The sequence below is a fragment of the Argiope bruennichi genome, chromosome X2 (assembly GCF_947563725.1).
Source record: "Argiope bruennichi chromosome X2, qqArgBrue1.1, whole genome shotgun sequence".
Lineage (NCBI taxonomy): Eukaryota > Metazoa > Arthropoda > Arachnida > Araneae > Araneidae > Argiope > Argiope bruennichi.
Window position 1 is genome coordinate 86,832,671 of NC_079163.1, and position 27,890 is coordinate 86,860,560.

General features: G+C 27.4%; 1 protein-coding gene across 3 annotated transcripts in view; it reads left to right on the forward strand.

Annotated features, from left to right (window-relative positions):
• LOC129960058 (uncharacterized) overlaps positions 1-27,890 on the forward strand; it is a 135,998-nt gene that overhangs the window by 61,009 nt on the left and 47,099 nt on the right. The window contains exon 2 of one of the 3 annotated variants that reach the window (XM_056073112.1): positions 14,149-14,987. The exons of the other annotated variants lie outside the window; for them this stretch is intronic. Within the exon in view, the coding sequence (XP_055929087.1) occupies positions 14,984-14,987 (4 nt within the window). The 5' untranslated portion in view covers positions 14,149-14,983. The remainder of the gene's footprint in view (positions 1-14,148; positions 14,988-27,890) is intronic. 3 annotated transcript variants of the gene reach the window in all.

A 27,890-nucleotide genomic window follows, 5' to 3' on the forward strand; every position in this document is an offset into this window, starting at 1 on the left:
AAAAAAAAAAACTTAAATATTATTATCCTACTAATTTAAAAAAAAAATAAAAAAAAATAAATAAATAAGTTTTATAACATTTTGGAAACTATTAACATTCATACTGTCATTAAGTATAATTTAAGAAAGCAGTATATATATTGCCAATCATGTTTTAAAAGTTTCGTTTTTATTTCATTTTGAACATTTAAAGAATCGCTAATGAACTGAACTCTAATAAAACTCTAATGAACTGAATTAGTGTGTCAGGAAAAGACAAGTTACACAATCACAATCCGTCATTTACTATGCACTCCTGTTTCGCTGTCGAAGTTTCTTTTCACATTGGTGCTATTCAGCATCATTGTGAGATGGCTGCAGCATCTAAAAAAAGGAAAACGGACTGCAGGTGACATGTCAATCATAACGAATCATCAATCACCATTGGTCACTGGATGAAGATCCAATCCCTCCCACAAAGAGTACGGTATCCTTTGAAGTGTCAGTTCAATGAACTGTGCATTGATCTGTAGAGCTTCATGTAATCGCATCTGATGCCCGACGATTGTACTACTGATCACTACGAACATTAGAATGAGTAAATGCACACAGTCCTGAATTGAAAGATTTTTGGCTGGAAGTAATAATTGCGCTCATTTATAATCGAGCTTACTTGTGCAATTTTTATTGAATTTTTCTCCAGCTTTTCGTTTTATAATGAAATGTTGCTTCTTTGTATAGATATGAAGTAAATTATGACTAAGTAATTAAAAATAATTTTGGAAAATATGAGGTTTCAAAATTTGTATTATAACAATCAAATAGGATTTATTGTCACAGGTCGAACTATAATCTAAGCTACAGATAATTAAGGTTGCCAAAATAATCCAAAAAGTAATCAGTAAATCACTATTATGTGAAATTTACAAAGTGAAATAAAATTGTTTAAAAAATCGCATTTTTAACGATTTAGATTTTTAGCATTCTTTAATCTTTACAACAAACACTGTATCAAAAACTATTTCAAACAACTTGCCGCATTTTTATGACATTGACATCATTCAAAATGTCTAAAAAGAGGAAACATTCCCTTAGGAGAAGACATTAGAAGTATTAATTACTTTCAAAATATGAATAAACATTTGAAATTTTTACCTTGCCAATATCGAGAATTTCGTGTCCTAATACAATTCAAATTTTCAATTAGTTTCGGAAAAATATTCAATGGTTTAAAAAAACGCATAAAACATTTATAAAACTTAAATCCTTTTCAGCCGCAAGTTTTGTTAATGAAAATGTTTTCCTTGGATTTTCAAGAGATGCAGTATTCTTTTGAGATTACATTAATCTACAATAAAAACATTATGTTACACGGTGAATTAATCCACAACAAAAATGCGTGTGATTCGTATTTATATAAATATTATAATGCTATTTGAAAAGTTCCTAGATAAAGATTTGAGTTTTGCATAAAAGCTTAAGAACGATGTATATATAAAAATTAATTAGTGTTACAATACTATGGGTGATATAATACTTGATATTCTGTTTCTATTCAGGTTCTTTTGTCTATTAATTCTTTAACCTTGGATGATTTTTTTTCTGTACAAGATCGGTGGGCTAGGTTTAATAACCATGTGTACATAATCTAATAGTGCATTAAATACTATTTATATGCAATCGTGTAATATCATAGCGCATTAATTATTCACTTACTGTGAAATGATTAACCTATTGTGAAATTAAAGTAATAATAATTGTTGAGAAAGCAAATTAAGTAACATCATTTATTTTGACATGCATTTTTTCTTCATTTAAAATTGAATAATATGCCATCAAATTTTAGACGATAGAAGGAATCAAAGATGATGTATATTCATCATTGAAATATTTTTATGATGATTTTTTAATGAATTGTGATAACGGCTTGTTGTTACATTAAGTATTTGATTTACACTTATGTACAAAATAAAGCAATTTTTTCAACAAAATTCAACAAAAGGACTCTAAATCATTTAAATATTTTTTTTAATTATGGCACATTTTTATTAATGTAGGATATGAACGGGGTGTTACTATATTAAATATTCATTTTATTTTAATGTAAAAAATAAAACATTTCTTACTTTTGAACAACAGCTCTTTATATATTTCATTTTTTTCCAGTTGACATGAGAGTACACTTTAATGGAGATGTATATGATATGAGTAAAAAAGGTTTATAACATCAAATAGCATCAGTAAATATTGCTCGATGACATTGTATTATAAATGTTATTATAGATTAAAGCTCAACATTTATGGATTATAGCTCAACATTTTAAAGAATTTTCAATCATGTATGTTTCGTAACTTTATAAAATAAAATATTAATCTGCATTTTTTTTGGTTTAAAATATTATCCCGGAATAAATTAAATTATTTAGTCTAAAATAATAAATCCTAACTCTAAGACTGAAATTCAAAATAGGTTTATTCCTCTTTTCTAAATTTCATTGTCAAGGCATATTATTTTTTTTTTTTTTTGAAAAGTCATAATGAAAACCTGAAAGTAACTACATCGTGGCCTTCTCGTGTTATACTGCATTACATAACACCTCTGCGCCGACTATTACTTCAGATGTTATAATATTGAGATAGACAACATTCCATTTGCTTTGATAAACACAGACGACCCTGAATGCTCAGTCTAAATATATAAAAATCTCTCGGAAGATTTATAACATATTAACAAGAGCAGAAGCCGAAAGCAAAAATTAACATCCTTTCGCCCAAGCTTTAGAGATCGTGTTAGAGATAGAGGTTAGAGTCCTTTCTCTCTTAGCCACGCATCTTTCGGTTAGTCACGATCTTAATAAAGCACGCAAGCACCGGCGACCGTTAGTAAACTGTGTTTAACAAGCGGGATGGATTCAGCTGCCTTACACACATTTACACTTGGAAAGCGGTGAGACTTAGAAAATGACAACAAGAGATAATAACAAGGATAAGGTGCAATTTTTATCGAACGTGTATCAAGGATTAGCTCTTTTTTTTTTGTTGTCGCTGGATAAATTTTAAATTTGATAGTAGTATTATTTCGACAGACTAAATCCTGTTTAGCACTTTATGAGAATTGCTATAGTTTGAATTATAACAGCTGCGCAACAACAGATGGAATTGATTAATAAGATATACTCTATTCGCTAGGGCTAGTATTTTTTTTTTTTTGAAAGTGCAACAGACGCGTTCATTATGAATATATTTACTCACGAAATCATAAAACTGATGCATTGTTCACGCATTTACGCTTAGAAAATGGCGAGACTTCGAAAATATCTACATAAGATTGTTACAAGTATAAACAGCAATTTTTTAGTGAGAATATATCAAAGATTATCTTCTATCTAGTTGCTGTTTGATAAATGCATTGTTTGATTACCTTTTTAAGCAAGTGAGTTATGAGAAGTATTACTGGTAATTCATACTTTAAAAAATAATGTCGAATTTTTTTTAAATTCGTAGGCTTTCTGTAATGTATAGAATTTTACATTAAATATTATTAAGTTTTTTAGCTTGAAATATTATTAATTTTCAATCATTTTATAAGACATAATTTAAAAAGTTCTAATCCAAGCTGCCTTCAGGTTTATTACCAAATGAAATTTTTGATATTTTATTGCAACTTCAGTATTTGACAAGAAATCTGAAAATATTCTTTTGAAGTTTATCTGTATGAAGATTAGCCCTTTTTTGTTGCCATTTGATAAAATCGAATAAATATTTAAAAGATATGTTAGCAAAAATATCGTAATATTTTTAATTACCTTGTAAAGCATGAAAATAAAAAAGATAAATCTTTGCAAAACTATAAAAATATAACGAGTTTTCTATGAGTATCATTAAGTTTCATTTTTAATAGTAGCGTAACAAAGAAATATAGCTGAATAACTAAAGTTGTCTTAATAATCAATTATTTCAATTGAATTTGCTTTTTCTGATTTACTTGATGAATTAGGGAATTTTTATATATTCATGTACCCAAAACAGTATCGTGTAGCATAACTGCTTGTATTAGGAAATGAACTGCTTATTTAAAAGTGGAAATCGAAATGAAAAAAAAGATACTTTTAAAAACCTTTCAGACTTATAGTTCCATATCATTACTCATACCCCAAATTAGTTTTTTCTGTCTTTTTTTAGCAAAATTTTTTGATAAGAAGTTAAATAAACATAACATTCGTTGAAAATTTTTTTTACCCTGCAATATTATTATAATGGCGATTTAAAACTAAAGAGATTTTAAGACTGATCAAACCTCAAAATAGAAATTCAAGGTAGAATTAATTTTTTTTAATTCTGTTTTTAATGATTAAGATATGGTAAATATTGATAAATAACTGAGTTCATAAATTAAATTATTTAATTAAGAAAAGATATTTCATGTTTATGGTATTTGTAAGTAATTTTGTCCTCTTTTTTGCAGGTGTATATTATATAATTATTCAGTTACCAAACTGAGAATCGTTATAAATGTATTGTAAGAATTAGATTATTTTAGTAAATGATAAGTTTAAGCATAACTGGAAAACAATTATTAGTTCTCCATTAGAAATCTTTTTATTCATTCGAGATTTCATTACTTGTATTTCTTCTAAATTTTCCCTCATTTTAAATCTTGAGTATATTTGGATTTTTCTTCACTATCTTTAATAATCAAATCGTGTAATATTTATATTTTTCAAAGTATAGAATATTAATATTCAATACACTCGAAAAAAATCAATGTTTAGATAAAACGTCGTCTTTGTTTATAAACTTTTTCAAAATTATTGGATATATCTTTTTCAACAAACTTTAGACAGTTCCAAAAATGCATTTAAGGAATGTAGAGGAATCAAATAAACATTAAAACAATCCAGAACAATCATTGAAGCTTTTTCTTGAGGAATTGATGAAAGAAATGTTAAAAGCATTTAGGTCACCTACGAGCTATTTTATCTCCCCTTTCACGAAAATTGACCGTGTTATTTGAATCACATACAGGAAAACTTATCTTATGAAAGAAAATTGAAATAATAATTGATGTTAGATGAATCAATTATGTAATAAATTGATTAGATGAATTTATTACAAAGTATTCCGTAACCGTTTTAGGGGTAAAGTAAATCAGTTTTTTTTTAACTTTTCAATTAAACTATTCGATTATTAACATATTATAGACAGTTTACTTCTAAATACTGAAGTATGTATTAAGAGGTATCCTATTTTATTACTTTAATTTGTAATTATTCAAATATATTACAGAGATTACTCATTATTTACCATATAATAAACTAAACTGCTGCTTTGTTTCGAAATAAATATGACTAATGTTATATCATTCGTAATATAGCTCGCCTTCTATTCATAATTAGGAAATGAATATACATGTAAATATAATTTAGATTATCTTCGCATTTGCATAACGATCCACTCGCGTGTATCCTTTGTCTCTTAACTACACTCCTCTTTAAGAAAAAAATAATCCGATATTTTATTCTCATATCCAACTATGGCACATTTACTATACCAATTCATATAAGTTTGCAAAATCAAACTATTTATTATTTCTAGAAACTGAAGAAATGCTTAATCAGCTCCATGTCACTATCTTTTTGCGTATGCTGCTAAAGCTGCAAAAATTATCACGGCCAAAGAAAAACAGCCCTCAGTTCCGAAATCTCCCCATTAATCTCATTTTGATTGCTGTAACATTGATAGTTTTCTCCTGTGAAAACGCCATGCCACAGAAGCGTGATCTTTATATTAAGCAGGCGCCTCTAGTCGCATAAGTAAGAGTCGCACGCGTGAGGGGTCTCTAGGTAAATATGGACGCTATATTTCGTGATATTCCTCGTTAGATACAGAGTAGTTATTTTTATCTGTTTTTTCGGAGAGGGGGATTCAAAGGTAATCACCTAAACAATAAATAGCGAAAAGCAGTTGTCAGAACCTCACGTGAAATGCTTGATACTGGTATGCTAAGCAATATATTGATGATCTATAGTTTAAACAAAAAGTGATTTGATATTGGCATATAATGGAAAATGTCATCAATGTAATTCCATTATTGTTTCGAAAAAAGAATTCATTACTTAACATTCATTAAATACAACTATTAATACATTAAGAAAAAAAAAGAATAGAAAAAAGCTGTTTACAAAAATGAATGATTTAATATTTTACTAACTGTATTTCATTTCTTGTACTGCTAATTTTTGTTTTGCTAAAAATTAAGATTTTAAGTTCAAATTTCTTTCTTATTAAAAATCAATGCTTTTTGGTATTTGCGTTAAAAGAAGTAACATCGTAATTCTTGGCATATCAAAACAAGTGACATTTAGGTCAGTTGGATATATATTTTACAGCTTATATTTTTAAACTTTTCCAAAGTGTTTTATGCAATATTTATTAAACCAATAAAGCCTAAAATGATCGATATTTCTTTGGATTTTCATATTACTGCGAAAGGTTTGCTTTAATTTTGCGATTTTTTTAATGAATGATTTATATGTACAGTCCTCTTCATCTGAACTTTTAATGATTCTTGAAATGCAAATCTATTAAGACTGCTTTTCATTAATAACATTAATTTTTACTATTTACATGTATAAAAACTTGGTGACTTGAAGAAACATTATTTCAGATTCAGATTCTTTGACAGCAATTAATATGCTGAAGTTTAAAAAAATATGTCATCAAATTAAGGCTATTGGAGAATATTATATCATTTGTATTAATTCTGCTTATTAAATCATACATGCCATAACAGCACTAATTTTTTTAAAAGTATTAATGTAACTGCATAAATTTTAGTTTGTAACCCGAATTCAAGATGCTGTATTAAAAGAAAATGAAACACTTTTTTATGATTTCTGTTAGGATAATAAAAAAGCATAGGTCAAATTTATATTTGGGAGCCAAATATTTTGAAACAAGCTTTAAGATGTTCTATTTTAATGCCCAATTAAATGACTAAATGTGATTAAAAGAAATGGGAGATGAAATTTAACGTCGTTAAAAACAAGTTTTTCCACTTCTATCTATATCTATATCTATATCTATACTTATAATAAAGCTCAATGTGTGTGTGTGTGTGTGTGTGTGTGTTGGCGCTCTACAGGCCAGGTCATTTGACATACAGCTATCAAATTTGGTACATGTATACCTTAGAGGTCGGGAATGTGCACCTGGGGTCCCTTTTTTTGAAATTTTAATTAGAATTTTAATTATTAATTAAAAACTAACTTTCCCGCCAAAAGAATCTTCCATTTTCCCCACCGCCAACTTTTTCGCCAAAAAAATCTTCCAATATCCCCAGCGCCAAACGAGAAAGGCTTCCGTTGTTTTTTTCTCCCAACAGTAATGAGGCTAGGGTTAAAATTTTTCGGCGGATTATTTCAATCGGTTCTGCTTATTTTCTTAATGTTTGATGCATTTAAAATTAAACATTGTTAATGAATCAATCTTTCAGATTCATTCTGAAGTACTTTTGAATTAAAATAAAACAGAATAAAGGAAATTAAAAATTTCTAATCCGCATAGCGTTACCCCAACTGGCGTAGAAAAAATCACGTATTTGCGTTACGTAACCGGCGAAGAAAATTCACGCATGCGCATTCTGTTCTGATTGTTGCCATGACAACATGTATATGCTTATAGTTTTAAGTACAACGTTTTTTAAGTAGTTTTTTTAAAACCTGTTTTCAACCGTTTATTTTAAACGATTCGTTTTATTTTCTTAGTGTTTGATGCATTTAAATTTAAACATTGTTAATGAATCGATCTGCTCATAATGAATCTAAGAAAATTTTGTTGACCAACTCTTGAGATATTACATAAATTTAAAAAAATATTCTTTAGTGCCCATAAAGTTTAAACGCTGAGTGACTCTATTTTCAGTAATCAGATTATAAAAAAATGCTTTGTTTCAGTAAAAAATATTATTATATTAATTGAAGATAAATTCTTTCCACTTTAATTTAAAGCATAAATTCTACGGGTGCTAACAGAAAATGAGAGAGATACATATTACGTTATGACTGAAGGCCTTTATAATATTATGAATGAATTATATGATAATCAAAATTTGAAGTTTTAAAATATTTTGATGAAGAAGCTATTAAAGTAGAAATTGCATAAAATATTTAATTATTAAAATTTTAACGAACATTAAGATTGGCGAACCGGCTGGTCGCCAAAGGCGGCTAGTATATTATAAAACAAAAATAGTGAAAAAAATCATTCTTGTTATGTTTTACTGAATGTGTGATATGTTAGCATTTGTTGCATCAAGGAAATTAACTTCATTCATTTTCTCTGACTCAACATTTTGCGACTTTTGTCGGTGACATATTTGTCTCATAGTGATATCTGCTCAAAATAAACATTATAAAATTTTAAAATTCTACATGAAAAACGTTTGTAACAATAAACTTTCTCTTATGCATATTTTTAGGAATATTCCATTAATAAGATTATGCTGAATGAACTGATATGATTATATATATACACTAATTATTTAAATCTATAAACTTTCATATAAACTAATTGTAAATAATGACACATTTAAAATTTATCTATAAAATCGCTTGATTTAACACTATATATCCATAAAATCATAGAAAATGCCGCTTTGTTACTAGGATATGATAGCTTTTGTTTAAAAATCTAATCGAAAAATATCTATTTTTATAAATATGCAAATGAATTTTATAGAAGCAATATATATTACTATCTTACATTAAAATCATATATACATTTTAGATTGATATTTTCTATTTGTAAAGGCACATAAGTGAACAATATCTTATTTCAATTCATGCTTGAATTGACTAATAAAATGAATTAATTCTGTCTCCATAATAAGAATTTTGGTAGCTTATAACCATGTAAAAAATGTTACACTATTCAAAGAAGGTAATTATTTCTTTTAATAAAAATACACGTTAAACAGAGCACATACGGTTTGCTTTTCCCCGATTTCTTTTTACTTTGTTATTGTATTTATGTATGACGTGTAGGTAAACGTGATCTGATTCCAAATTGAAACAAGCTCTTTTGAAATTCAGAGCAGAACCATGCAAAAGGTATCATTAAAATGTCATTAGGGCATTGATCATAAATGAGAACGAAGTTTGTTCAAATCTCATCTTACTTTATCACAATTTGGTTTTGAATTTTGATTCTAACAGTTATAGATGTTTTGATATCAAATGAAATACGCGCCAATTGTTACTCAAGGATGTACATTTTTATTATGCAACAAAAACTGTAAGAGATCTTTTAAAACAATTTCAAAGATGTTTTCTTGATGCACCCTGTATCATCTATTTGAGGAAATAGGACAAAATAAAAATGCAGATTTTGTATACGGATTCTATAACTGGTGTTTTCGAATTTTCAGGTGTGACTAACAATCTATCGTCGAAATCACAATTAAATGCTACTAGTGTGTCATGACAGTTATATTTTCTGTTGCATTAAAAAAAAAGAATAAATTAGAGCCATGTTTAAGTCCTGTAATTTGTTTTGTTAGGACTCTTGATAAACTTGATTCTTATTCACATATATCTATTGATAAGTTAGCGAGCTTTTTATTTTAATTTTAATATACAAAATGTTAGACTTATAATCCTTACTTAATACCATAAATATCAACAAAACAAACATGAAATAGCAGTTGTTATGAAGATTTTCAAGACATTTGTTGCAATTAGATACATATATTCCTTTAAAATTGCATTAAACATATTTATACATTGTACATATCATTATTATAACATTACTATAGATATCGCTTTGTTACTATGATCCATATACCCTAGTGAAGATATACCCTAGATCTTTTTCATTCTTTTCGGTGGAAGTAGCATACTTAAATGCACACAGTTAACAAGAGTATTTTATCAAATATGTATTATCAGCTATGAATATTTGCTGTATGTTCTGGTCTTACTCAAAATGTTGGCTTATTAGTTTTAATGATTATTTTTTTTCAATAAGTATTATTCAGGTCGAACATCACCAGATTTTCTTCGAAGTCCTAATAAAAGCAAAGTTTTCATAGACGCTATTTTACAAGTCTCCAATTAACGAATTTTGAATAAAGCGTATGTAAAGCCCATGTAAAGATCGTATTGAAATCATTTAAGCTTTAATTTACGATTCCTGTTTCTTATTTTGTCCTGGAAAGGAATGATTTGAATTTAAGTTACTACTTGCGATGCTTTTCAATTCTTTTCCTAAGATACTTCTCAATTCTTTTCCTTAATTTAAAAACGATTTTCAGACTTTCCTCATTAAAATAAATAATCAGCTCAATTGTATAAACGTGGAACTATTTTTTCCTTCATTAATATTCGGGACAGAGAAAATTCATTGTTTTCAAAATGTTTATTGAAAAATCTCAAATTGCGTTCAGTCGTAAAAACTGTTTCCTGTATACATATGTCTTTTTATTAAACTAAATATTATATAGGAAAGCTACAAAATTTGTCATACTTATTAGGGAACTTGTTATTCACTGAACTAATGCTAAATGAAAATATTTTTTCGGAGCGCAACATTAAAAAGAATTGGAGATTGTAAGATCACGACGCTTGAACAATAATTTTTCTATAGAGTTCCAGTATGATTTTGTTTAATGATCAAAAGATATCTTCAAAAGGAAAAAATACATTTTTTATTACAAATGACAAAAGTAAATACGACTGGAAAGCTTTCTTTTTCCTAATATTAGCATTTCATTGTTAAAATGTCATCAGCAAGTTATCATATAAACCTGAGTTTACACTATAATATTATTTAATAAATTAATAAATACTCTTAAATACATTCTATTAATATATATGTAACGTTTTGCTATAAAGATTGATTAACATTATTTTAAATGTATGTTTTGAATGTATGTATGAAATGAAAATCATTACTTGCAAATTTTTAAAAAAAATTAAGTATACTTCTTAAAAAAATGCGATGAAAAATAATTAAGTCTTTTAAATTCGATAAAAATTATTATTTAATATATGAATAAGTATTTATTCATTATTTATTTAACTCAGTTTCTACTTTAACTTTTTACTGAGTTTCTACTTCTCTAAGAAAAGTTCAAATGCCAATTTCTAAAAAAATGCTTTTTTAGCAAATTGAATGTAACATTTATATCAGAATTGCAAAACAGTAGTTAGCAAATTTCTGAAGTTATATAAAGAATGGGAATGAATTATTATTTCGCAGTTATAAATATAAAAAAAATGTATTAAGTAGCTCTTTAACGGAATGGATCAACAAAAATTCTTTGATATAAGAAGCACCCTTTTCTAGTGGTATCATTGTGATTTGCCGCAAATTATTCGAAAAATCTGCTTTACATTTAGAAATTGTTGTAAACAATTAAAACGCGCTCTTCCAGTTACTCTATAATTAGAAAAATATGTATATATATATATTTCCAAAGTAATCTAGTCCATATTAATGCGCAATATGCAGTGAGACATTTTAAAATGATAATTTAAGATATGTGAAAATTATTTTATTAATAAGTAACTAGCCACTCACAGGAATAAGGCAAGTTCAATATATTTTATACATTTTTAATTACTATTCTCGCATTTTAAGCACTTGAGGTAGGTGGGTGGTTTTATATAGCTCAAGTGGACGGACGTGAAATCAAGAGATGCGTGAGCTAAAGTATACTAAACTTGGAGCATATGAAAAGGTAAGACTTAAATTTTTACATGTTTTGTTTAATTATCTAGCTTAGTATTAGATAATTTTTTTCGTTTTAGCATCAACTTCATAAATAAGAAATTATCTGAAAACTAATAATATTTCTGCACTTGAGTTTAATAAATATGAAAATTGATTTTTTTTTCAAATTGATTAACATGTAAAGGATCTGCATTCATCTTCATAGAACAGTGAGCATGCATTAATTGGTATATTTTATTAATAAATTTATTTTATGGATATCACAAGACCAAATGCAATAGATTTCTGCGAACTCATTACTGCGTTATATTTAAAGACATGCATTCTATGTTAGCAATAATATATATTAAAAACATTTATTCTGTGTTCATATTTAAAAAGAATCGAATAAAAGAAAAAAATTGTCTGTTCTTGTAGTAAGAGATAAAAAGAATTATTTCATTGTCATTTTATTATTAAATTAAATCAAATTAGGATTTTCAAAAAGTATAAGATATTTTGTAACAGGGCAGATTAAGATTGTAGAACAGTTTTAAGCAAAACAACTGAATAAATTCAACTTAGCTCTACTTCAAAACATATTAAGTTGTCATTCACTGATATAAAAAGATTTCATGAATTCAGAATATAAATGTTTTTTAATTAAATTTATAATGGAAAAGAGACTAAAAAGAATGTGGAAATTTTGTAACTCTTGTATGATTAAAGCTAGTAACGTTAAGAAAATTTCTAAGACAGCTTACTAAAAGAATTTTGAAATATTTTCATAAAAATTTTTCTGCTGCTCACGCGCTTTCAACTTTTATTTTACGATTATTTAACTGTAACTTTCCATATCTCAGTAGTATGATAATGACACCATTTAAAATGCAGGATTTAATGCACTAAATTACAAACACAAATACTTGTTTCTTTGCTGATTTTTTTTACAATTATACACAATAAAAGTACAAACCTTGTAAACCCCATTCATGATGTTAATAAAAAAAAACTCTCAGAACTTGCACGAAATTAGTCGCAGATTTAAATGAGAATTCTATATGAAATTAAAGGTAAGTATTTGTAAATGTGGTTGATCATTGAGATGTGGATATAAAAATTCGATTTCAGGTAATTTTGTTAAAACCAATACTAGTTTGGTACTATGCAAATAATTAATTTTTAAATTCAAAATTTTGAATCATTTATTTGAATTTAAATTTTTTATCACATATCTTTGCTCTGTATAAGTGTTTTTAATTAGAATTTCGATTAGCTCATGTTTACCGAAACGTGGTTTACCTGCATGGTCCCCTTTTGTAGGTAAGGCAAATTTACAGATATTCCTGCAGTCTTTTTGGGCCAGGCATCATTCCAATACTAAAATGAAAAAATATATTTTGAATGTAAACAATCATATTGCGATTTAGATTAAAATAAAGATGTTATATATAGATGTTCAATAATCGATTTATGATGATCAATCGATTTCTTTGAGTAAGCATATGCAGTATTTTTATTTAATACATCCAAAGAAGATGGATGCTTAATATGTAATCTTACTTCCAAGCCAGCGTTTTACTCATAAAATCCTTGTTCAGCTGATATCGTTTTGCATACAACCTTTCCTCCAAAGTGACCCCACCCCCACCCTTTATACATTTGCAATCTATTCTTCAAAAGTAAATGAACACAGAAAGGAAATCTTTTATACCATTAACGAGAGAAGGAAAACTTTCAATCACTAAATCTATTAGAATTTAATTTCTTTTTTAAATCTTTGAATACGCAATGAGATAACACGTTTTCAACCAGTTTTTATAATATTTCTTTTTCCAAAACCTAATACAAATAATTTTTCCCGTTTAGTTTTTGATGACGGTTATGTTCTTCCGTAATTTTGAGTTAAAATTAAATAAACATAATAATAACAGCAATGAACATCCAATTTTTTTGTTGTACTTATTCAAAGAAAGCATATTTTTTAAATCAATTTTAGTATAATAATAATAATAATAATAATTACGCTTTGAAAATTAAATCAGTTCAGCTAATATATGAAATCCCCTTTTCGTATTAAATAATTTAAGTTGGTGATTCTTTGAAAAGTTTCTTGTTTTATTATGACTCTATTAAATTAACTTAGAAGTGGGCAAAAGGGGGGAATAAGATTTCTTAGAATGGACAAAATTAAAGACATCACAACAAAATAAATCTTTATAAAACTGGGTTGTGAAATATATAAAATGATATTTTTGTATATCCCAGTAACTGGATAAGAAACATTTATCTTTACAAACGCCCCAATCTTCGAAGATATTTCATTTCGGTACATTGCAAAGATTTCAGAATGTACGATTGTGCAGATACATCACTTGCATAAAGCATGAGCTAATAGAAATTCCTGATAAATGTTGTTTCTGTACATTTCTTAATTCGTTTTTCTTCACCATTTAGCTGGCTACCCGAGCTATTTCTCTGAATGTGAAAAGGAAATTGCAGTGAAATCATGTGTTACTTCAGGAATGATAAAGAAAGATGAAGAAAACAATATTTCAAAGTCTAAAGAAGAAAGAAAAAGATTGATGTTATTATAAGTACTGAAGAACTGCATAGGTACAGTTGAAATACTTAACATTAAAAAAAGAAAAACAGATGCTAATTTGAGTTACTTCTCTCTATATCTTTTATATTGGAAATAATATTAAAATGAAATCCTGCTGCTCACGAAATATTAAATCAAGAAGAAGAAGAGAGCACTAAGAAAAAGAAAAATCTTAAAACATCTAAAATTAAGAAAGAAAGATAAGACTGAATTCGAGCTGATTTTCTAGATATTTTCTGCATTTGAGAAGCTACTTAAATAAAATCATTTGCATAATTAGAATCAATGGAATAATTTTGATTGTCCACAAAGTTTCAAATCAAGATGAAGAACTAAGTATTCAGAATATAGAAGAAAAAAAATTTTTTTAATACTTTATGCTAAATAAGAAGAATAAAAGTGATTTATCTGTTTAAAAGTCTGCACGTATGAAGCAAAAAAGGAGCAATTAATTTTTATATTTTGGTCTTGTGAAAATGCCAAGAGAAAGAAGAGAAAAACAATCATTTTAAAAACCAAGAAAAATGCTCGTTGCAAGCAGAAAACTGACTTAAAAGCAAATGCATTAAAAATGGTTTTGGTGTTCAGATGTTTATGAAAGAAGGACTGATGTTATGACTGAAGGAAATGACTGCAGAAAAAAAATGAAGAGATAGCAATAAACAAAACTATTATGTCTTCTTTTCGATGCGTGAGTGAATAAAACTGGGTTGGTTTGTACAGTAAAAATAGTTATTTTTAAAAGAGATAAATTATTAATGATTCAGGATATAATTTTCTTCGAATGTATTCAATTGCAAGAAATAGTCCTTCCTCTTGTGGTGGTATCTAAAATATTCATTTAATTCCCTAAACTGGGACGATAGCTGGCAATAAACTCATGTTATTCTGATTTGCCCTTATACATTGCTTAGTACAGTTTGAAGACATATTGCTTTATTCTCTTTAGGAGACCATACGATATTTACAATGGCAGAGATTGTTAAAAAAAGATGGTATTGCTTAATGTTTTTAAAAATTCTGTGTCTTTTTAAAGCTGTAGACATTATACATCATTATCAATCCTTTAGCAATGTAAAAATGGATCAAGTTAATAAGTTTTAAAGATGAAGGTAGAAATGAGTAGACTGTTCATAAAAAATCAAACATGGCTCGTTCGTAACGCGCGAAGAAACGTTTTTCTTAAACAAAATCGAGAATGAGATAGCAACATTACTAAGAATCATACACATTTCACCATGAAATTGCAGTGCTTTGATTCATTTTTTTGTTAGATATCATGTTCAACTAGTTAGATTAAAGCCCATACTTATAAAGCGATTACAACATTTTGACTCAAGATATTCTTGATCTTCTTGTAAGAGAAATGAAGTTACAAACTTTGTAGCAATATAACATTAATAACGATTATAACAATTTGACTCAAGATGCTCTTAGAAAAGAAATGAAGTCACATATTCTGCAGCAGTTTGACAATAATATAACAATAATAACGATTATAACAGTTTGACTCAAGATACTCTTCATAAAAAGAAATGAAGTCACATATTCTGAAGCAATATAACAATAATAACGATTATAACAATTCGATTCAAGATACTCTTCTTACAAGAGAAATGAAATCACATATTCTGCAATAATATAATAATTATAACGATTATAACAATTTGACAAGATACTCTTCTTACAAGAGAAATGAAGCCACGTATTCTGCAGAACATTTTTGATGCTATAATTAATCAAATGTACTTGATCTGATTAACAGGAAAGGCATATTTGCTCAATAGTTTACAAGTATTTTCATGACTGAAAAATAAAAAGGAATTGCCAATTTTATGGAATAGAAAATTATAAAATCTTGATGCAATTAGTTTATAATAAAAAAGAAAGAAAGAAATGCATTGATCATAGAAAAATTTCTGTATTTCTAAATTAGTCCGGCTTTAAGAATAAAGAAATTCTTCATTCTTAATTGAAAATCAATAAATGTTTTGCTAAAAAATTTTTTTATTAAGTTTTCTAAATTACACAACGGAAACGAAATCAGAAATAAATTATTCCTGAATTAATCACATTTTAATTTTCCAACTTTAGTTTTTATGACTATTCCCACTTTATTAAGGATTCGAAAGGATTTAGATATAATTTTCTTTAGAATATATATTTATGTACAGAAAAACTAAAAATTCACTCGAACTTGATGGTTAAGTAAAACGTTGCAATGGATATTTCTAACAATTTTTAACTCAAAAAATTTCAGAAAATTTTTGAATTTCCAAACTAATCATTCAGCTATTTAATCAAATATCTAATTATTTTGTTAACTGCCTCCCACAATGATATGTGCTTCATTTCCATGTCTGATTGATAAACTGGATTAGATACTATTTAACTCAACATAAATACATAATAAATCATATCAGATAGCATTATTTTAATGCACAAAATAATATTTTATATTTTGGGTAATATTTCGTTCAGTTCAGTTAGAAAGCTTTAACTAATTCGCACTTGTCTTTTACATTTTGTCTTATTTCATTCCTGACATTTTTTCCTCAAAATTTCAGAGTTAACTTATGAATGAAAACCGCAAACACTTACACAGCTCTTCGCTTATACGAACGAAAGAAATTTATTCTGAAACTCATTCGTCGTTTTTTTTTTTTTTTTGCTTTAAATGAAATTCCAAATGTATTTTTAGAAAAGTTTATCACATTTTTAAATCCGATTTTTTCAAAACAGAAAATACGGAAAAGAGGGAGAGAACCGTTTGTCAGTTTATGCTGTTTATGAAACGTTAAAAAAGGGGGATGTATAAAGTCCTCGTTCGGGGAAGGACAATCTTTCTTCCCCCTCTGATAAGTGGTAAAGTCGTGGCTTTTTCTTTTTTCTTTCCTTTTTTTCTAAAGGGACAGATAAAAGCAAGGGGGAAAGAGTGCTAGAACTTTAATTGAAAACGGAGGGAACAACTAAACTGCAATTCGCGATGCGTTCGGTGCTCATTTCCCTTTGAATCAGACGTAAAAAGTCGATTTCGTTATTTCTTTTTTCAAACTTCTAAATGAAAGAAAATATTGCAATCAACCATTCAAAATGCCCACCTGGAAGCGGGTTGTTGGCTTCCTTTCTCGTCCTGAAGTCATATGTTTTAACAAACTTTTACGGCTTCCACTAAAATTGAATTTTCAAAAGTGCAACCAACTAAAAAAAGTTTAGAAAAAGGAACAAATAATTCTGACCGAAAAGAAATAGGACTAGAATAATCAAATTAAACCTGCTATTCTTGCTTTTTTTTTCGGAAGGGGGGGGGATTAAACATATTTAATGTAATTGCTATTTTTAGATGATGTAATTAATAAATAAGAAATACAGTTTTTTTTCAAACAAATTGCTTTCTGAGTAGTTTTTTTCGTCTTCTAGCTTGGTTGAAATATTTTTCGCAATAAGTGCTGCTCATTCGGAGCATTTGAAATATATATATTTTGTTAATTTAATTCTTTCCCTCGTGCTAAGATAAGACTCTCTTTAAATAATTCCGAACACATGAAGCATTTTATTAAATTTTTGAAATATTCCTGCTTCCTAACTTTGAATTGACAAATCCATACTTCCTCCAATTTGAAACTCCTTTTAAAAACTATATTTTGTATAATTTTATACGAATATCAAACAAGTTGAAAATATTTTGATAAAATACTATATTTAAAAAGGCATTTAACGCTTATAAAAACTGTTAAAAGCCTATCTTCAAGCACTAAAATGTCACACATTCAGTTTTTCTGTATTTCTCCGAACGGTTAGTGACACTATAATAAGTCATATGACTGAAATTAACGCATGATTCACAGCTCTCAAATATGCTTGTGCATATTATTCATTTTATTGGTTAATTTTATTATATCTAATTTTCAAATTTCAGAATCATTTTGAATAATTCAGATTGTACCTGATGCATTGTTTATAACTGAGAGACATAAAATAAAATCTCTCATTTACTTATAAAGAATAAATATAAGAAACTTTTAGTTTATAAAATTGAAAATCTATTTACCGAAAGTACTTACGGTAAAACATGTAGTTAAATATCATTCAAACATCGGAGGAAAAGAGGGTAAATTGATTTTTGCATACTGAGAGTAGCAAACATTATATAAATGTGACATAAGTTTAAATTTCATGACTATAAATAAACATCATAGCATATTCAAAAAATTGAAGAGTGGGCAAATTAGAACATTGTGTGAAATCAGAATAAAATATTTTAGAAAATTTATACAAATAATAATTTTAATAGTGACAGACAAATGCTTCTGCATGGTCTTGGGTCGGTGTGGCTCTTAAAATTCAAAAAGGGCAAAATATTTTAAACGATACTATATAAACCCATAGAACAGTTATAGTTATGATCATTTAGAACAGTTTTTATTTAGGGATTCTGTTATAAATATTCTGTTCATTTTCAATTTCTTATTTAATATTTAAAGTGAAATAGAGATGATTTGTTTAGTTATCGAAATCTGGAAATCTTATGTGTATCGAGAGCAATTAAAGAGCGTATTTCCTTAGAATATATTTTCTGCTCAAAATGCATTAAATATCACTATATTATAAAGTTTTTATTTTATAAAGGCAATATTTCACAGTAAAAATAAAAATAATTAATCTCTAAAACTAATTATGATAATTAATAAGTTCTAAAATAGTAAAAATGCATAATTACGCCAAACTCTTTATTTTTCTCTGTATGAAAATGCTTTGGTTTCTGTGAAAGTCAAAAATTAAAAGTTAAAAAATTAAATTTTTATACGGACCCCATAGTGTAAAAGTGTCAATGCACAATTAATCTATGCACACATAAAATTTTATGCTTCCATCTAAAATTTAATGACATTTGTTTATTTTTAATTTTAGAGGGATTTGTATGAAATTGTGATGAAAACATTTATTCTAAAAATGCAAATTTATTCAATTCATAGAGACTATCCTAAGCAAATATTTGTCTAGTAAGATATCATTCAATCATCTTGACTTGAATGAAATTTATTTCTCACGCATGTTGTTGTTCACTTTGACTAGTTGACAGTTACAATTTGAACATTAATAAAGAAGAGAAATTCGTGAAATTGAATATTTAAAGTATTTCAGAGGAGCAGAGAAATTTAGTAAAAAAAAAAAATCGCTCGTGATAAAGTTTGAGAAAAAATGTTGCTTTTCCTAGAAATTACTTTTTTTCAGTATCCAGGAGCTTTAAAAGATTGATTATTTATGCTTACATAATCACATGAATGCGAGTATTGTTAGAATAGTGCAACTTTGTATAGATGTCAAACGCAATCATTTTGAAAAAAATTGTAAAAACTTCATTTGAAGTTATTTGAACTTTTTAAAATTTTTTAAAGTTAATAGATGAATTATTTTTCCTGGTTAGGCTTTTTAAAAACTTTTTTTTATATGGATATTATCTTTAAACGGTACAATAGAGAACTTTTTCGAAGACTAATCAGAAGTATACAAAAGAGATCCAAGCCAAAAATTTTTTCTTTTAACATATTTCCACATTTTGAAGAAGCAGGGTGAAACTTTATGCATGCAGAAATGCAGAAATGTGCAGTGATTATTTTTTTTAAAAATTCTGTTTAGTATTAACTTCCACAAAATTGACAGTGCATTCATACAGTTGCCTCCCTTATCTAGTGAGACTACTTTGTAATAGGAAATATACAGGAAATAAATGCTTGTTTCATATATATATATATATATATATATATATATATATATATATAGTTCAGTTCACTCTTTTAAAAAAAATACATAGTTAATAAATTAAATAGAGGATCTTAATTTATTTAGTATAAGTTGTCGAATTATTAATTTTAAAAATTAATTTTCTTTTGAAAATATTCTTAATTAAAAATAGTTATTAAAGAGATGAAAAGAACAATTACATCTATTTGTTCTTAAGTGATTTTTAAGCATATCTGTTTATATGTCAAAAATGTTTGGTGATGTAAAAAAAAATGATTTGAAAAATATGACATCATATAGTGTTCTTTAAATCAAATATTTATGAAGATATTTTTCGAGAGTAGTTCTGGAATACTTAAAACATGAAGCGAATAAAATGCAGTGATGAACAATAATGTTTTTAACTTGTGAATAGATAGTTATCAAACGAGTGTATTTGTAAAACAACTGAATTTTTAAAAAAAGTATTTTGAAATATATTTAAATTAAACATGGTTTTTAGAAAATTGCAATTGCTTTTATTACTAAAATTCTTTTTTTTTTTGCCAATGTATGAATGACTGATTTTAGACACATCCAATTTTCAAATTGAGAAGTAAAAAAAACAGGAACAGTATGACATTCTATTTTCCGATATTAGAGACTGATTTGCTTTCTAAAAGTTTTAACCAAAATAATAAAGCATTAAATGTCTTATTTCTGTGGTTACTATTCCAATTAGCTTGAAAAACATGTTTAACAAAAATTCTTTCATATTAGAATATAATTTGCTATTTCTAAATTATAAGTCAATAACTGAGAAATTTCTGATGATTCTTAAATTGTCTTTGTTTAAGGTGCTTCCTATAAAGTTTGAAATGAGCGGCATCTGACACATTAATTCTATTGATAAAGAAAAAGAATACTCTAGAATTTTTTTAACTAAGATTTTATTTCGATTTTCCTTACATATCGTCAAAACAATTTTGGGATAAAAAAAATAGATGAAATAACTTTTCTTCCTTGAACTATGTGATGATTTTTGATTAAAAAATTGTTTAATAGATTAGTATTATAACTAATAGAAACAGGAAAGCACGTAATATACTACTGCGAATTCGTTATTTTTGGCATTCGTTATCAAAGTTTACCGAAAATAATTAAATAGAAACTAATTCCAATGTATGAAGGTGATTTATTTTGAAATTGCTTTGAAAATGGTGTGTATGATTGACAAAACTTGAAACTTAATTGTGTACACATATGAGAGCTAAAAAAATTATCCAATTGATTTTTTTAAAAGCTATAAGAGATCGAAGTCAATTTAGCGGGATTTGAAAAACTGGAGAAAATTCCAAACCGATTATTTTAGGAAACTTTGAGTCCTCATTTACTCTTTCTTTCCAGCACCAAAGTGAAAAAAAAAAAAGTTCTAAATTATGCTTAAGATGAGCGTGAGTTTTTCAAGAAAGAGACTTCGAAAGCAATTATTTCCTTAATTCAAAACTAGTTTCATTTTAGTTATTTGACTACCTCTTCGAGATAGTAATTTCAAGATACGACACAAATTTTCCGATCCGTTTCCCCCCTCCCCCTTTCTCTAGTGTATTTATTTTTTCTTCGAAAGCTGTTAAACGTATAAGAGACCAAAAAGATGATGCCGTGCAGACGTAAAATAGGTAATATACGGTATTCGCTTTAGATCTCCGTTCTTTTCTTTTTTCTTCAACCACACACTTCCCACTTCCTTTTCGTATTTTCTTATTTCAAACTTATCATTAATTTAGATGAAAAATGTGCAATTTCGCACAAAAGGCCTTAAAGTGCTTTTTGGAACAAATGATAAGGAAAAAAAAAAAAAAAAGACAGAAAAAATGAAAGCATTTAAGAAAAAGAAGAAAGATAAAAAAAAAAAAAAACTTCCGACTCTGCTCTTCAGTAATACAAAATTATTAACGAGTGAAAGAAGAACAAAAAGCCTTATTACTTTTGTTTCATTAAAAACAGCACTGCTTCCACTTTTAGGGGGGAATTTTCATTCCCATGCTCGATTTTCAGGAAAGAAAATACGTGGAGGGGAGGAGAAAAAAAAGAAAAGAAAGGAAAAAGGAAAAAAAAAAAAAAAAAAGAACTCTCGAAATTGCACCTCTAATGAAATGAAAGAAATAATTCGATTTAAACTTTAATCTTTTATCATTCACCCTCTCCTCTTACCTTGTCCCTCTCCCTTCACACCCACCCCTTTTACTTTCAGCTTTTCTCTCCAATCGGAAAGCCTCTATTAAAGAGGAAGAGTTCCGCTTCATCTTGTTTTTTAAAACTCCAACAGCTATTTCCATTTCGTACTCCCTTCGTCAAAGTTTACGCAAAGTCTTCTGCCTTTCATTGCAGTAAGTCGGAAAATCATAAATTTAAAATTTAAAAATTAATTTTTACTTTACCTCACGGAGTATTCACCAGTTCAAGTTCAGTAGTTCTCAAGTTTTAATAAATATATTTTTCCAAACAGAAATCTAAGAATGCTCGAAATAATCTGTGATTATAATTACAGAATATGAAGCTGTTCTGTTCAACTCAAGCTGTGTTAGTTTTCAGTCGAACCCTTTTAAGCAATTCGAACAAAATAATCGCTAATGGTGAAATATTTATTATGATTTGTTATAGAATTATATAATAGAAAATTACCTGGTGAACATTCTAGTGTGCTTCAGGATAAGAAAAAAAGTATAATAAAAGATAAAGAAAAATATGAATTCAAAAGGCTTATTTGTTGATTAGTATTACTATTTAATATTGCAATACAATCATATTTGTGGTATTATTATTATTATTATTTTGATAACCAAATACTCTGTTTCAATCTTAATCACTCAGATAGACATGAAAGAAAACATCCTACATTTAACAGCAACTATTTAAGGAAAAAGGGAAAGCTTTTGGAAATGGGTTCAGTATGTCGATAAAAATTGCTGTTGAATTCACAAAATAAAAAAATAAATTAGAAACCGTTTTGTGCTCGTTTCAATAATTCGTATTAAACTAGAAGAAATTGAATGTTATGTTTCTAAGAATGGCATTTTAATAATTAAGTATTGGGCTTACACTTTTACTGTAAACCACACATTCTTTAGGCACTATTTGAAGCGTTTATGCTATCAAAAATGATCTGAAAAATACACTGGTTTCAGATGTAATAGAACGTCACAAAAATCTTTAAAAAATGCTATAAAGATGCATACTCCCATTTGTAATATATTGCATTATAATATTTTATTGTGCAATGAAATAAAATTTGTTAAATCTTACACAACAAACTACACAGACTAAGATATAGCTTGCGATATTTTAAACGTAAAATTAATAATGTATCAGTTCTTTTCTGAATATATAACAGCATTCGTTTCGGCTTGCACTTTGTTGTTCTTTATACAGTTCTTTTGAGTCTCAGTAATCCGATTTTGCACCAATCCGGCCTCTCGTGTAATACGGCATTATCGGCAGGCCGAAAAGAGAACGAACAAAATAATGCATACCGATGTCAATAACCTCAGGGAGGAATAAACAAACAATTCTTTGATTTTAATTTTGTAAAAAGAATTATGTTCAAAATGATTTTATTCAATTTGTTTATTTTTGCAATGTTTCGTGCAATGAGTATAGGTTTTGTTCTTAAAATGTATTTTTAAAATCAGCTTCTACTTATCCGACTTCTTCGTTAATCCTCTGGTTTGATATATGCTGAAATAATGATAAATTATTATTAATAATATTATATGTATGAGAATATGTAATTGCAAACTTCATGATAATTCAAAATGCTATTTGAAAAGCGAAGTGTGACCAGTTATTTTTTACCATTAAAAATACTTCAGAATTCCCTAGTAAGTTTGGTTCTTAAAATTCTTAACACAAATTACATTTTTAATAGGAAATGTTAATACTCTTTACATGATTTTCTCATTTGAATATTAAAAAAAGATACGAAATTCTGACATAATATAAAACTTTTGTTTTATGTTTAATACTTACTATTATAAGTCAAAACATGAGAAAGTTATAAATACTCATCAATTAATAACTTTAATTCATTTCCTAAGTATTTAAGTGTATATTATTTACGAACTGAATAAAACGATGGAAATAAAATCCTCTTAAAATTTTAATTTGTCAATCATTTTGGATAATTTCCTTTTATTTTTTATTCCTTTATGTTTCTCTTAAGTTATTACATTTTACTGTAATTTTTAAATAATTTTATTCTTGTATTTATATTGACGTCCCGTTAAAAACAATTGTAAGACTATTTTAAGACATATATTTTATGACATTATATACATTTATTATTATTTATATATAATTTAAAGCATTAGCTAAAATTTTGATGCTGTGCAGTTTCGGTGAATAAATTAGCAAATGAATGGAGTTCATTTACTCCAGTAAAAGATATACAAGATTTCGAGGCCTCATCAAAAGCAAAACTTATAAAATTATACCAACTCACTACTTTTTAATTATTTTGTTTTCAAAAGTGATTCTCTATACTCAATACTCTTGAGGTATCTGTTTTCTGGAAATATTGCGATTTTCATAGAAGATCTTTTTAATGTACGTATAATTGAAACTTAATTTCGTTTAGAAGAGTTGATTTTTTTTAACTTTATGTATTAATAAGTTAAATAATTTGCGTTTATCCCTCCATTCTTATAACATATTTGATACTTATCAATAACAGCAATATATATCATAGTACTTCTAAGCAATGTTTTTTAGCACTTAAAATTTAGATCTTACTTTACCACTATATGGCATTAAAAGTTTTGAAATACTTCTAAGTAGTGGTATTTTGCTATACTTTGGATTATAATGGCTGCTTACTCTTCTAAGGAATTCCATAATACAATGCCTACCATAATACATTATCGTTTGTTCCTTTGTCAAAAATATTTTAGTCAAGGGAAAAAAATAGTTTTTTTTTAATTAATTGAAAGACTTCAATATTTTCTCAGAAATTAATTCAATTTTCGAGCATTTCATCACTCTCCAAGTATTTAACATTTCTTTAAGCAATTAATTAATTTCTCAAACTTTTCACCTCTCCCTATTACTGTGTGATTGAAGTGTCTCGTCTGCATTGAAAGGCGGGGATTATAGACTTGGAAGGTCAAGGGTCCTTCCCAAGTTCTCACCTGCATGCGTGAAAGCCGTCTGGGTAGCTTATCGCAGTCTGAGCTGTCAGAGGGTTGTCATTCAAAATTCAAGCAGCGAAAGCCAACACCAACCTTCACTTAGTGCAGATAGTCTTACGCCCTGGGGTAGACACAACTTTCGTCTACCCCGCGCCTGCTCAAAGAGGATGGATAGATGATCAGTAGGGTGATATCTTCTTCAGGTATTTTTTCTGGGTGCGTGTAATTTGGTACGAGAAAAAAAAAACCGATTCACATCACATAAAATATGCGATTGATCATCATAATGGGTGCTTGTTAAAATGTTAAAAATTACCTGTCATTTGTTTAATTAATTATTGAGTAAATTTAGACTTTTTTTTTATTTCTCTAAATTGGGAGGAGTGATAGGATTTTATTTAGTATGATAACAGATGAAAGCAAGGATCTGTTTAAAATATAATGAGAAAACAATACTTTCATTGAAACTGATTAACCGATGTTCTAGAAACCTAATAAAGTCTGTTTATTCGTAGATTATTCCGCTGTATATTTAGAAATAAAAAATGAAACATTATTCTCATCAATAATGTCAATGGAAATTAAATTCATTTGTTACTATTTTTATAACACCTTACTACATAGGAATCCTTTTATTGGTTTATAATTTTCCATGAAATTCGAATGCAGACTTTTATGAATTTATCTTCAAAAATACTAATTAAATTCGATTTAATATTTTTTTGTTAATCCTTTCTTGTATTAATTCGCTTTAAAAAATTATGTATTATTTTGAATTAATTTGTGAATGCAATTTCGACGAAACAATTTTAAATTTTAGTATTTCTCATTTTATCAAATGTATTTATTACTGATTTCAAACATTTATCCCCGATCTTATTTTATACTTTTATTCCAAAAACCCTTTTCAGTTCTTTCAAAGAAAAATGATCTTAGGTGTTCGAATTCAATTCTTAATTTCATGAATATAAAATATTTTTATCTGCAAACAATTAAAGTTTCAACCGAAAGCTCATAAATGATGAAATCGAAACTATTTAAAAGAATCTTAGACAACTGCTTATTACAAATGAGGCTGAATAAATGCAATTCACAAAAAAAAATATATGAAGTTGTATTTGATTGACCGGGATTACACTATATGAACGCTTGATTTTACATTTTTATATTTACAATACATCGTTCTGCTTTAACCCTGTAAATCCACGCAGTAGTTAAGGATATAAAAACATGTAGTGACAAAAATTAACTATAAAATAGCAGTATATTTTGTGTGTCAAAGCATAAAAATTGTTAAATATATTATCATGCATTTTAAGATATTTAACTCTTTATTATTATAGACATATAATGACTGTTATTCCAATTATATAATTTTGCATATAATCGTAAATTAAAGTCTTTCTTCTAATGATTTACATGGTAATTTAGATTTTTTCCCTCACCAGCTTTCATATCTTTCTTCTTAAATAAATCTTGAACTCTAAAGCAGTTTGTTCGAGGAAACAAGAATTTTGTAAGATATTCATGAGAGGTTTATGTTGATGGAAGCAGTTATGAATGTTTGAAGGCAATGTATATACAAAGAATACAATATGAAAGACGTTCTTAAAAGTAAAGTGAAATCGTCTAGAAAAATGAGAAGTATTCGTCGAAATTCACAGTTCGGCAGCGGCTTACTTTACAGAAATTTCACAATCCTCTGACATAAATCTAATGAAACACCCAACCATTTAATGAGCATCTTCCTTTAAGTCATTCGAGACGTTAGTGATTAATCATGAACAGGTGCCTTTGAGAGCGATTTTGATTCGGCATCCAATTTTAAGAAAAAGGCCATGTAAACGGCACAGTTCCCTTGTAACTTATTCATTATTCATAGACTTTACCTCAGGTGTCGCCCTCTTCGAAAGATGTCTCTAGATATGGGGAGCGGATTCAATTTCTTCTAAATCTAAACAAGACTTGTTCGAAGAAGAAGATCGCTCATTTGGGCGCAGATAACTGATAGCCGTGTGACAGAATCGCGATTTTTTTACCATTCGTGTTTTTCTTTTTCTACTGAACCTCTGCTTTTTTACCCAGTCGTTTCCATCCACAAGTTTAAGATTCTGATCAAAAAGATATTCTTTCACAGCATTACTTTTTGATTGCTGCTAGTAGAAGGTGGATTGGTGCTCTTATCTGATAAGTTAGAGGGGATAAGAAGATGGGGGTTGACTGATGTGATAGCGGAAGATCCAGATTTAGCACTGCTACTCTAAGCATAAAGGTGAAAACAATCATGGTTTTGAGTAAATAAAGTTACGTAATAGAGAAATATATTAAGTTTATTTTAAATAAAAGCTTTAATCCGTGCATTAAAAAGGAAAAATATTTTTTATTAATTGAAAATCTGGGGATAACAAAATAAATTGCAAAAGTCGAGTAGAAATTGTAGCGAAAAACTTTAAGTATATTAGCATCGAATTATTTTTTGATATGTATTTTAATTTTTATATAATGAATATTTCGGATACTTTGTTTCAAATGATATTCATTATGGTTTTATTTCCTTCTCCTATTGTTTTTAGTGCCTCAAACTCGTGCGAGTTTTGCTTTAGCGATCTGATTTTTAATATTTTTTTATTACACTCATAAAATTTCCTTTTCATTTTAATTTAATTTAATATATTCTTTTCTTT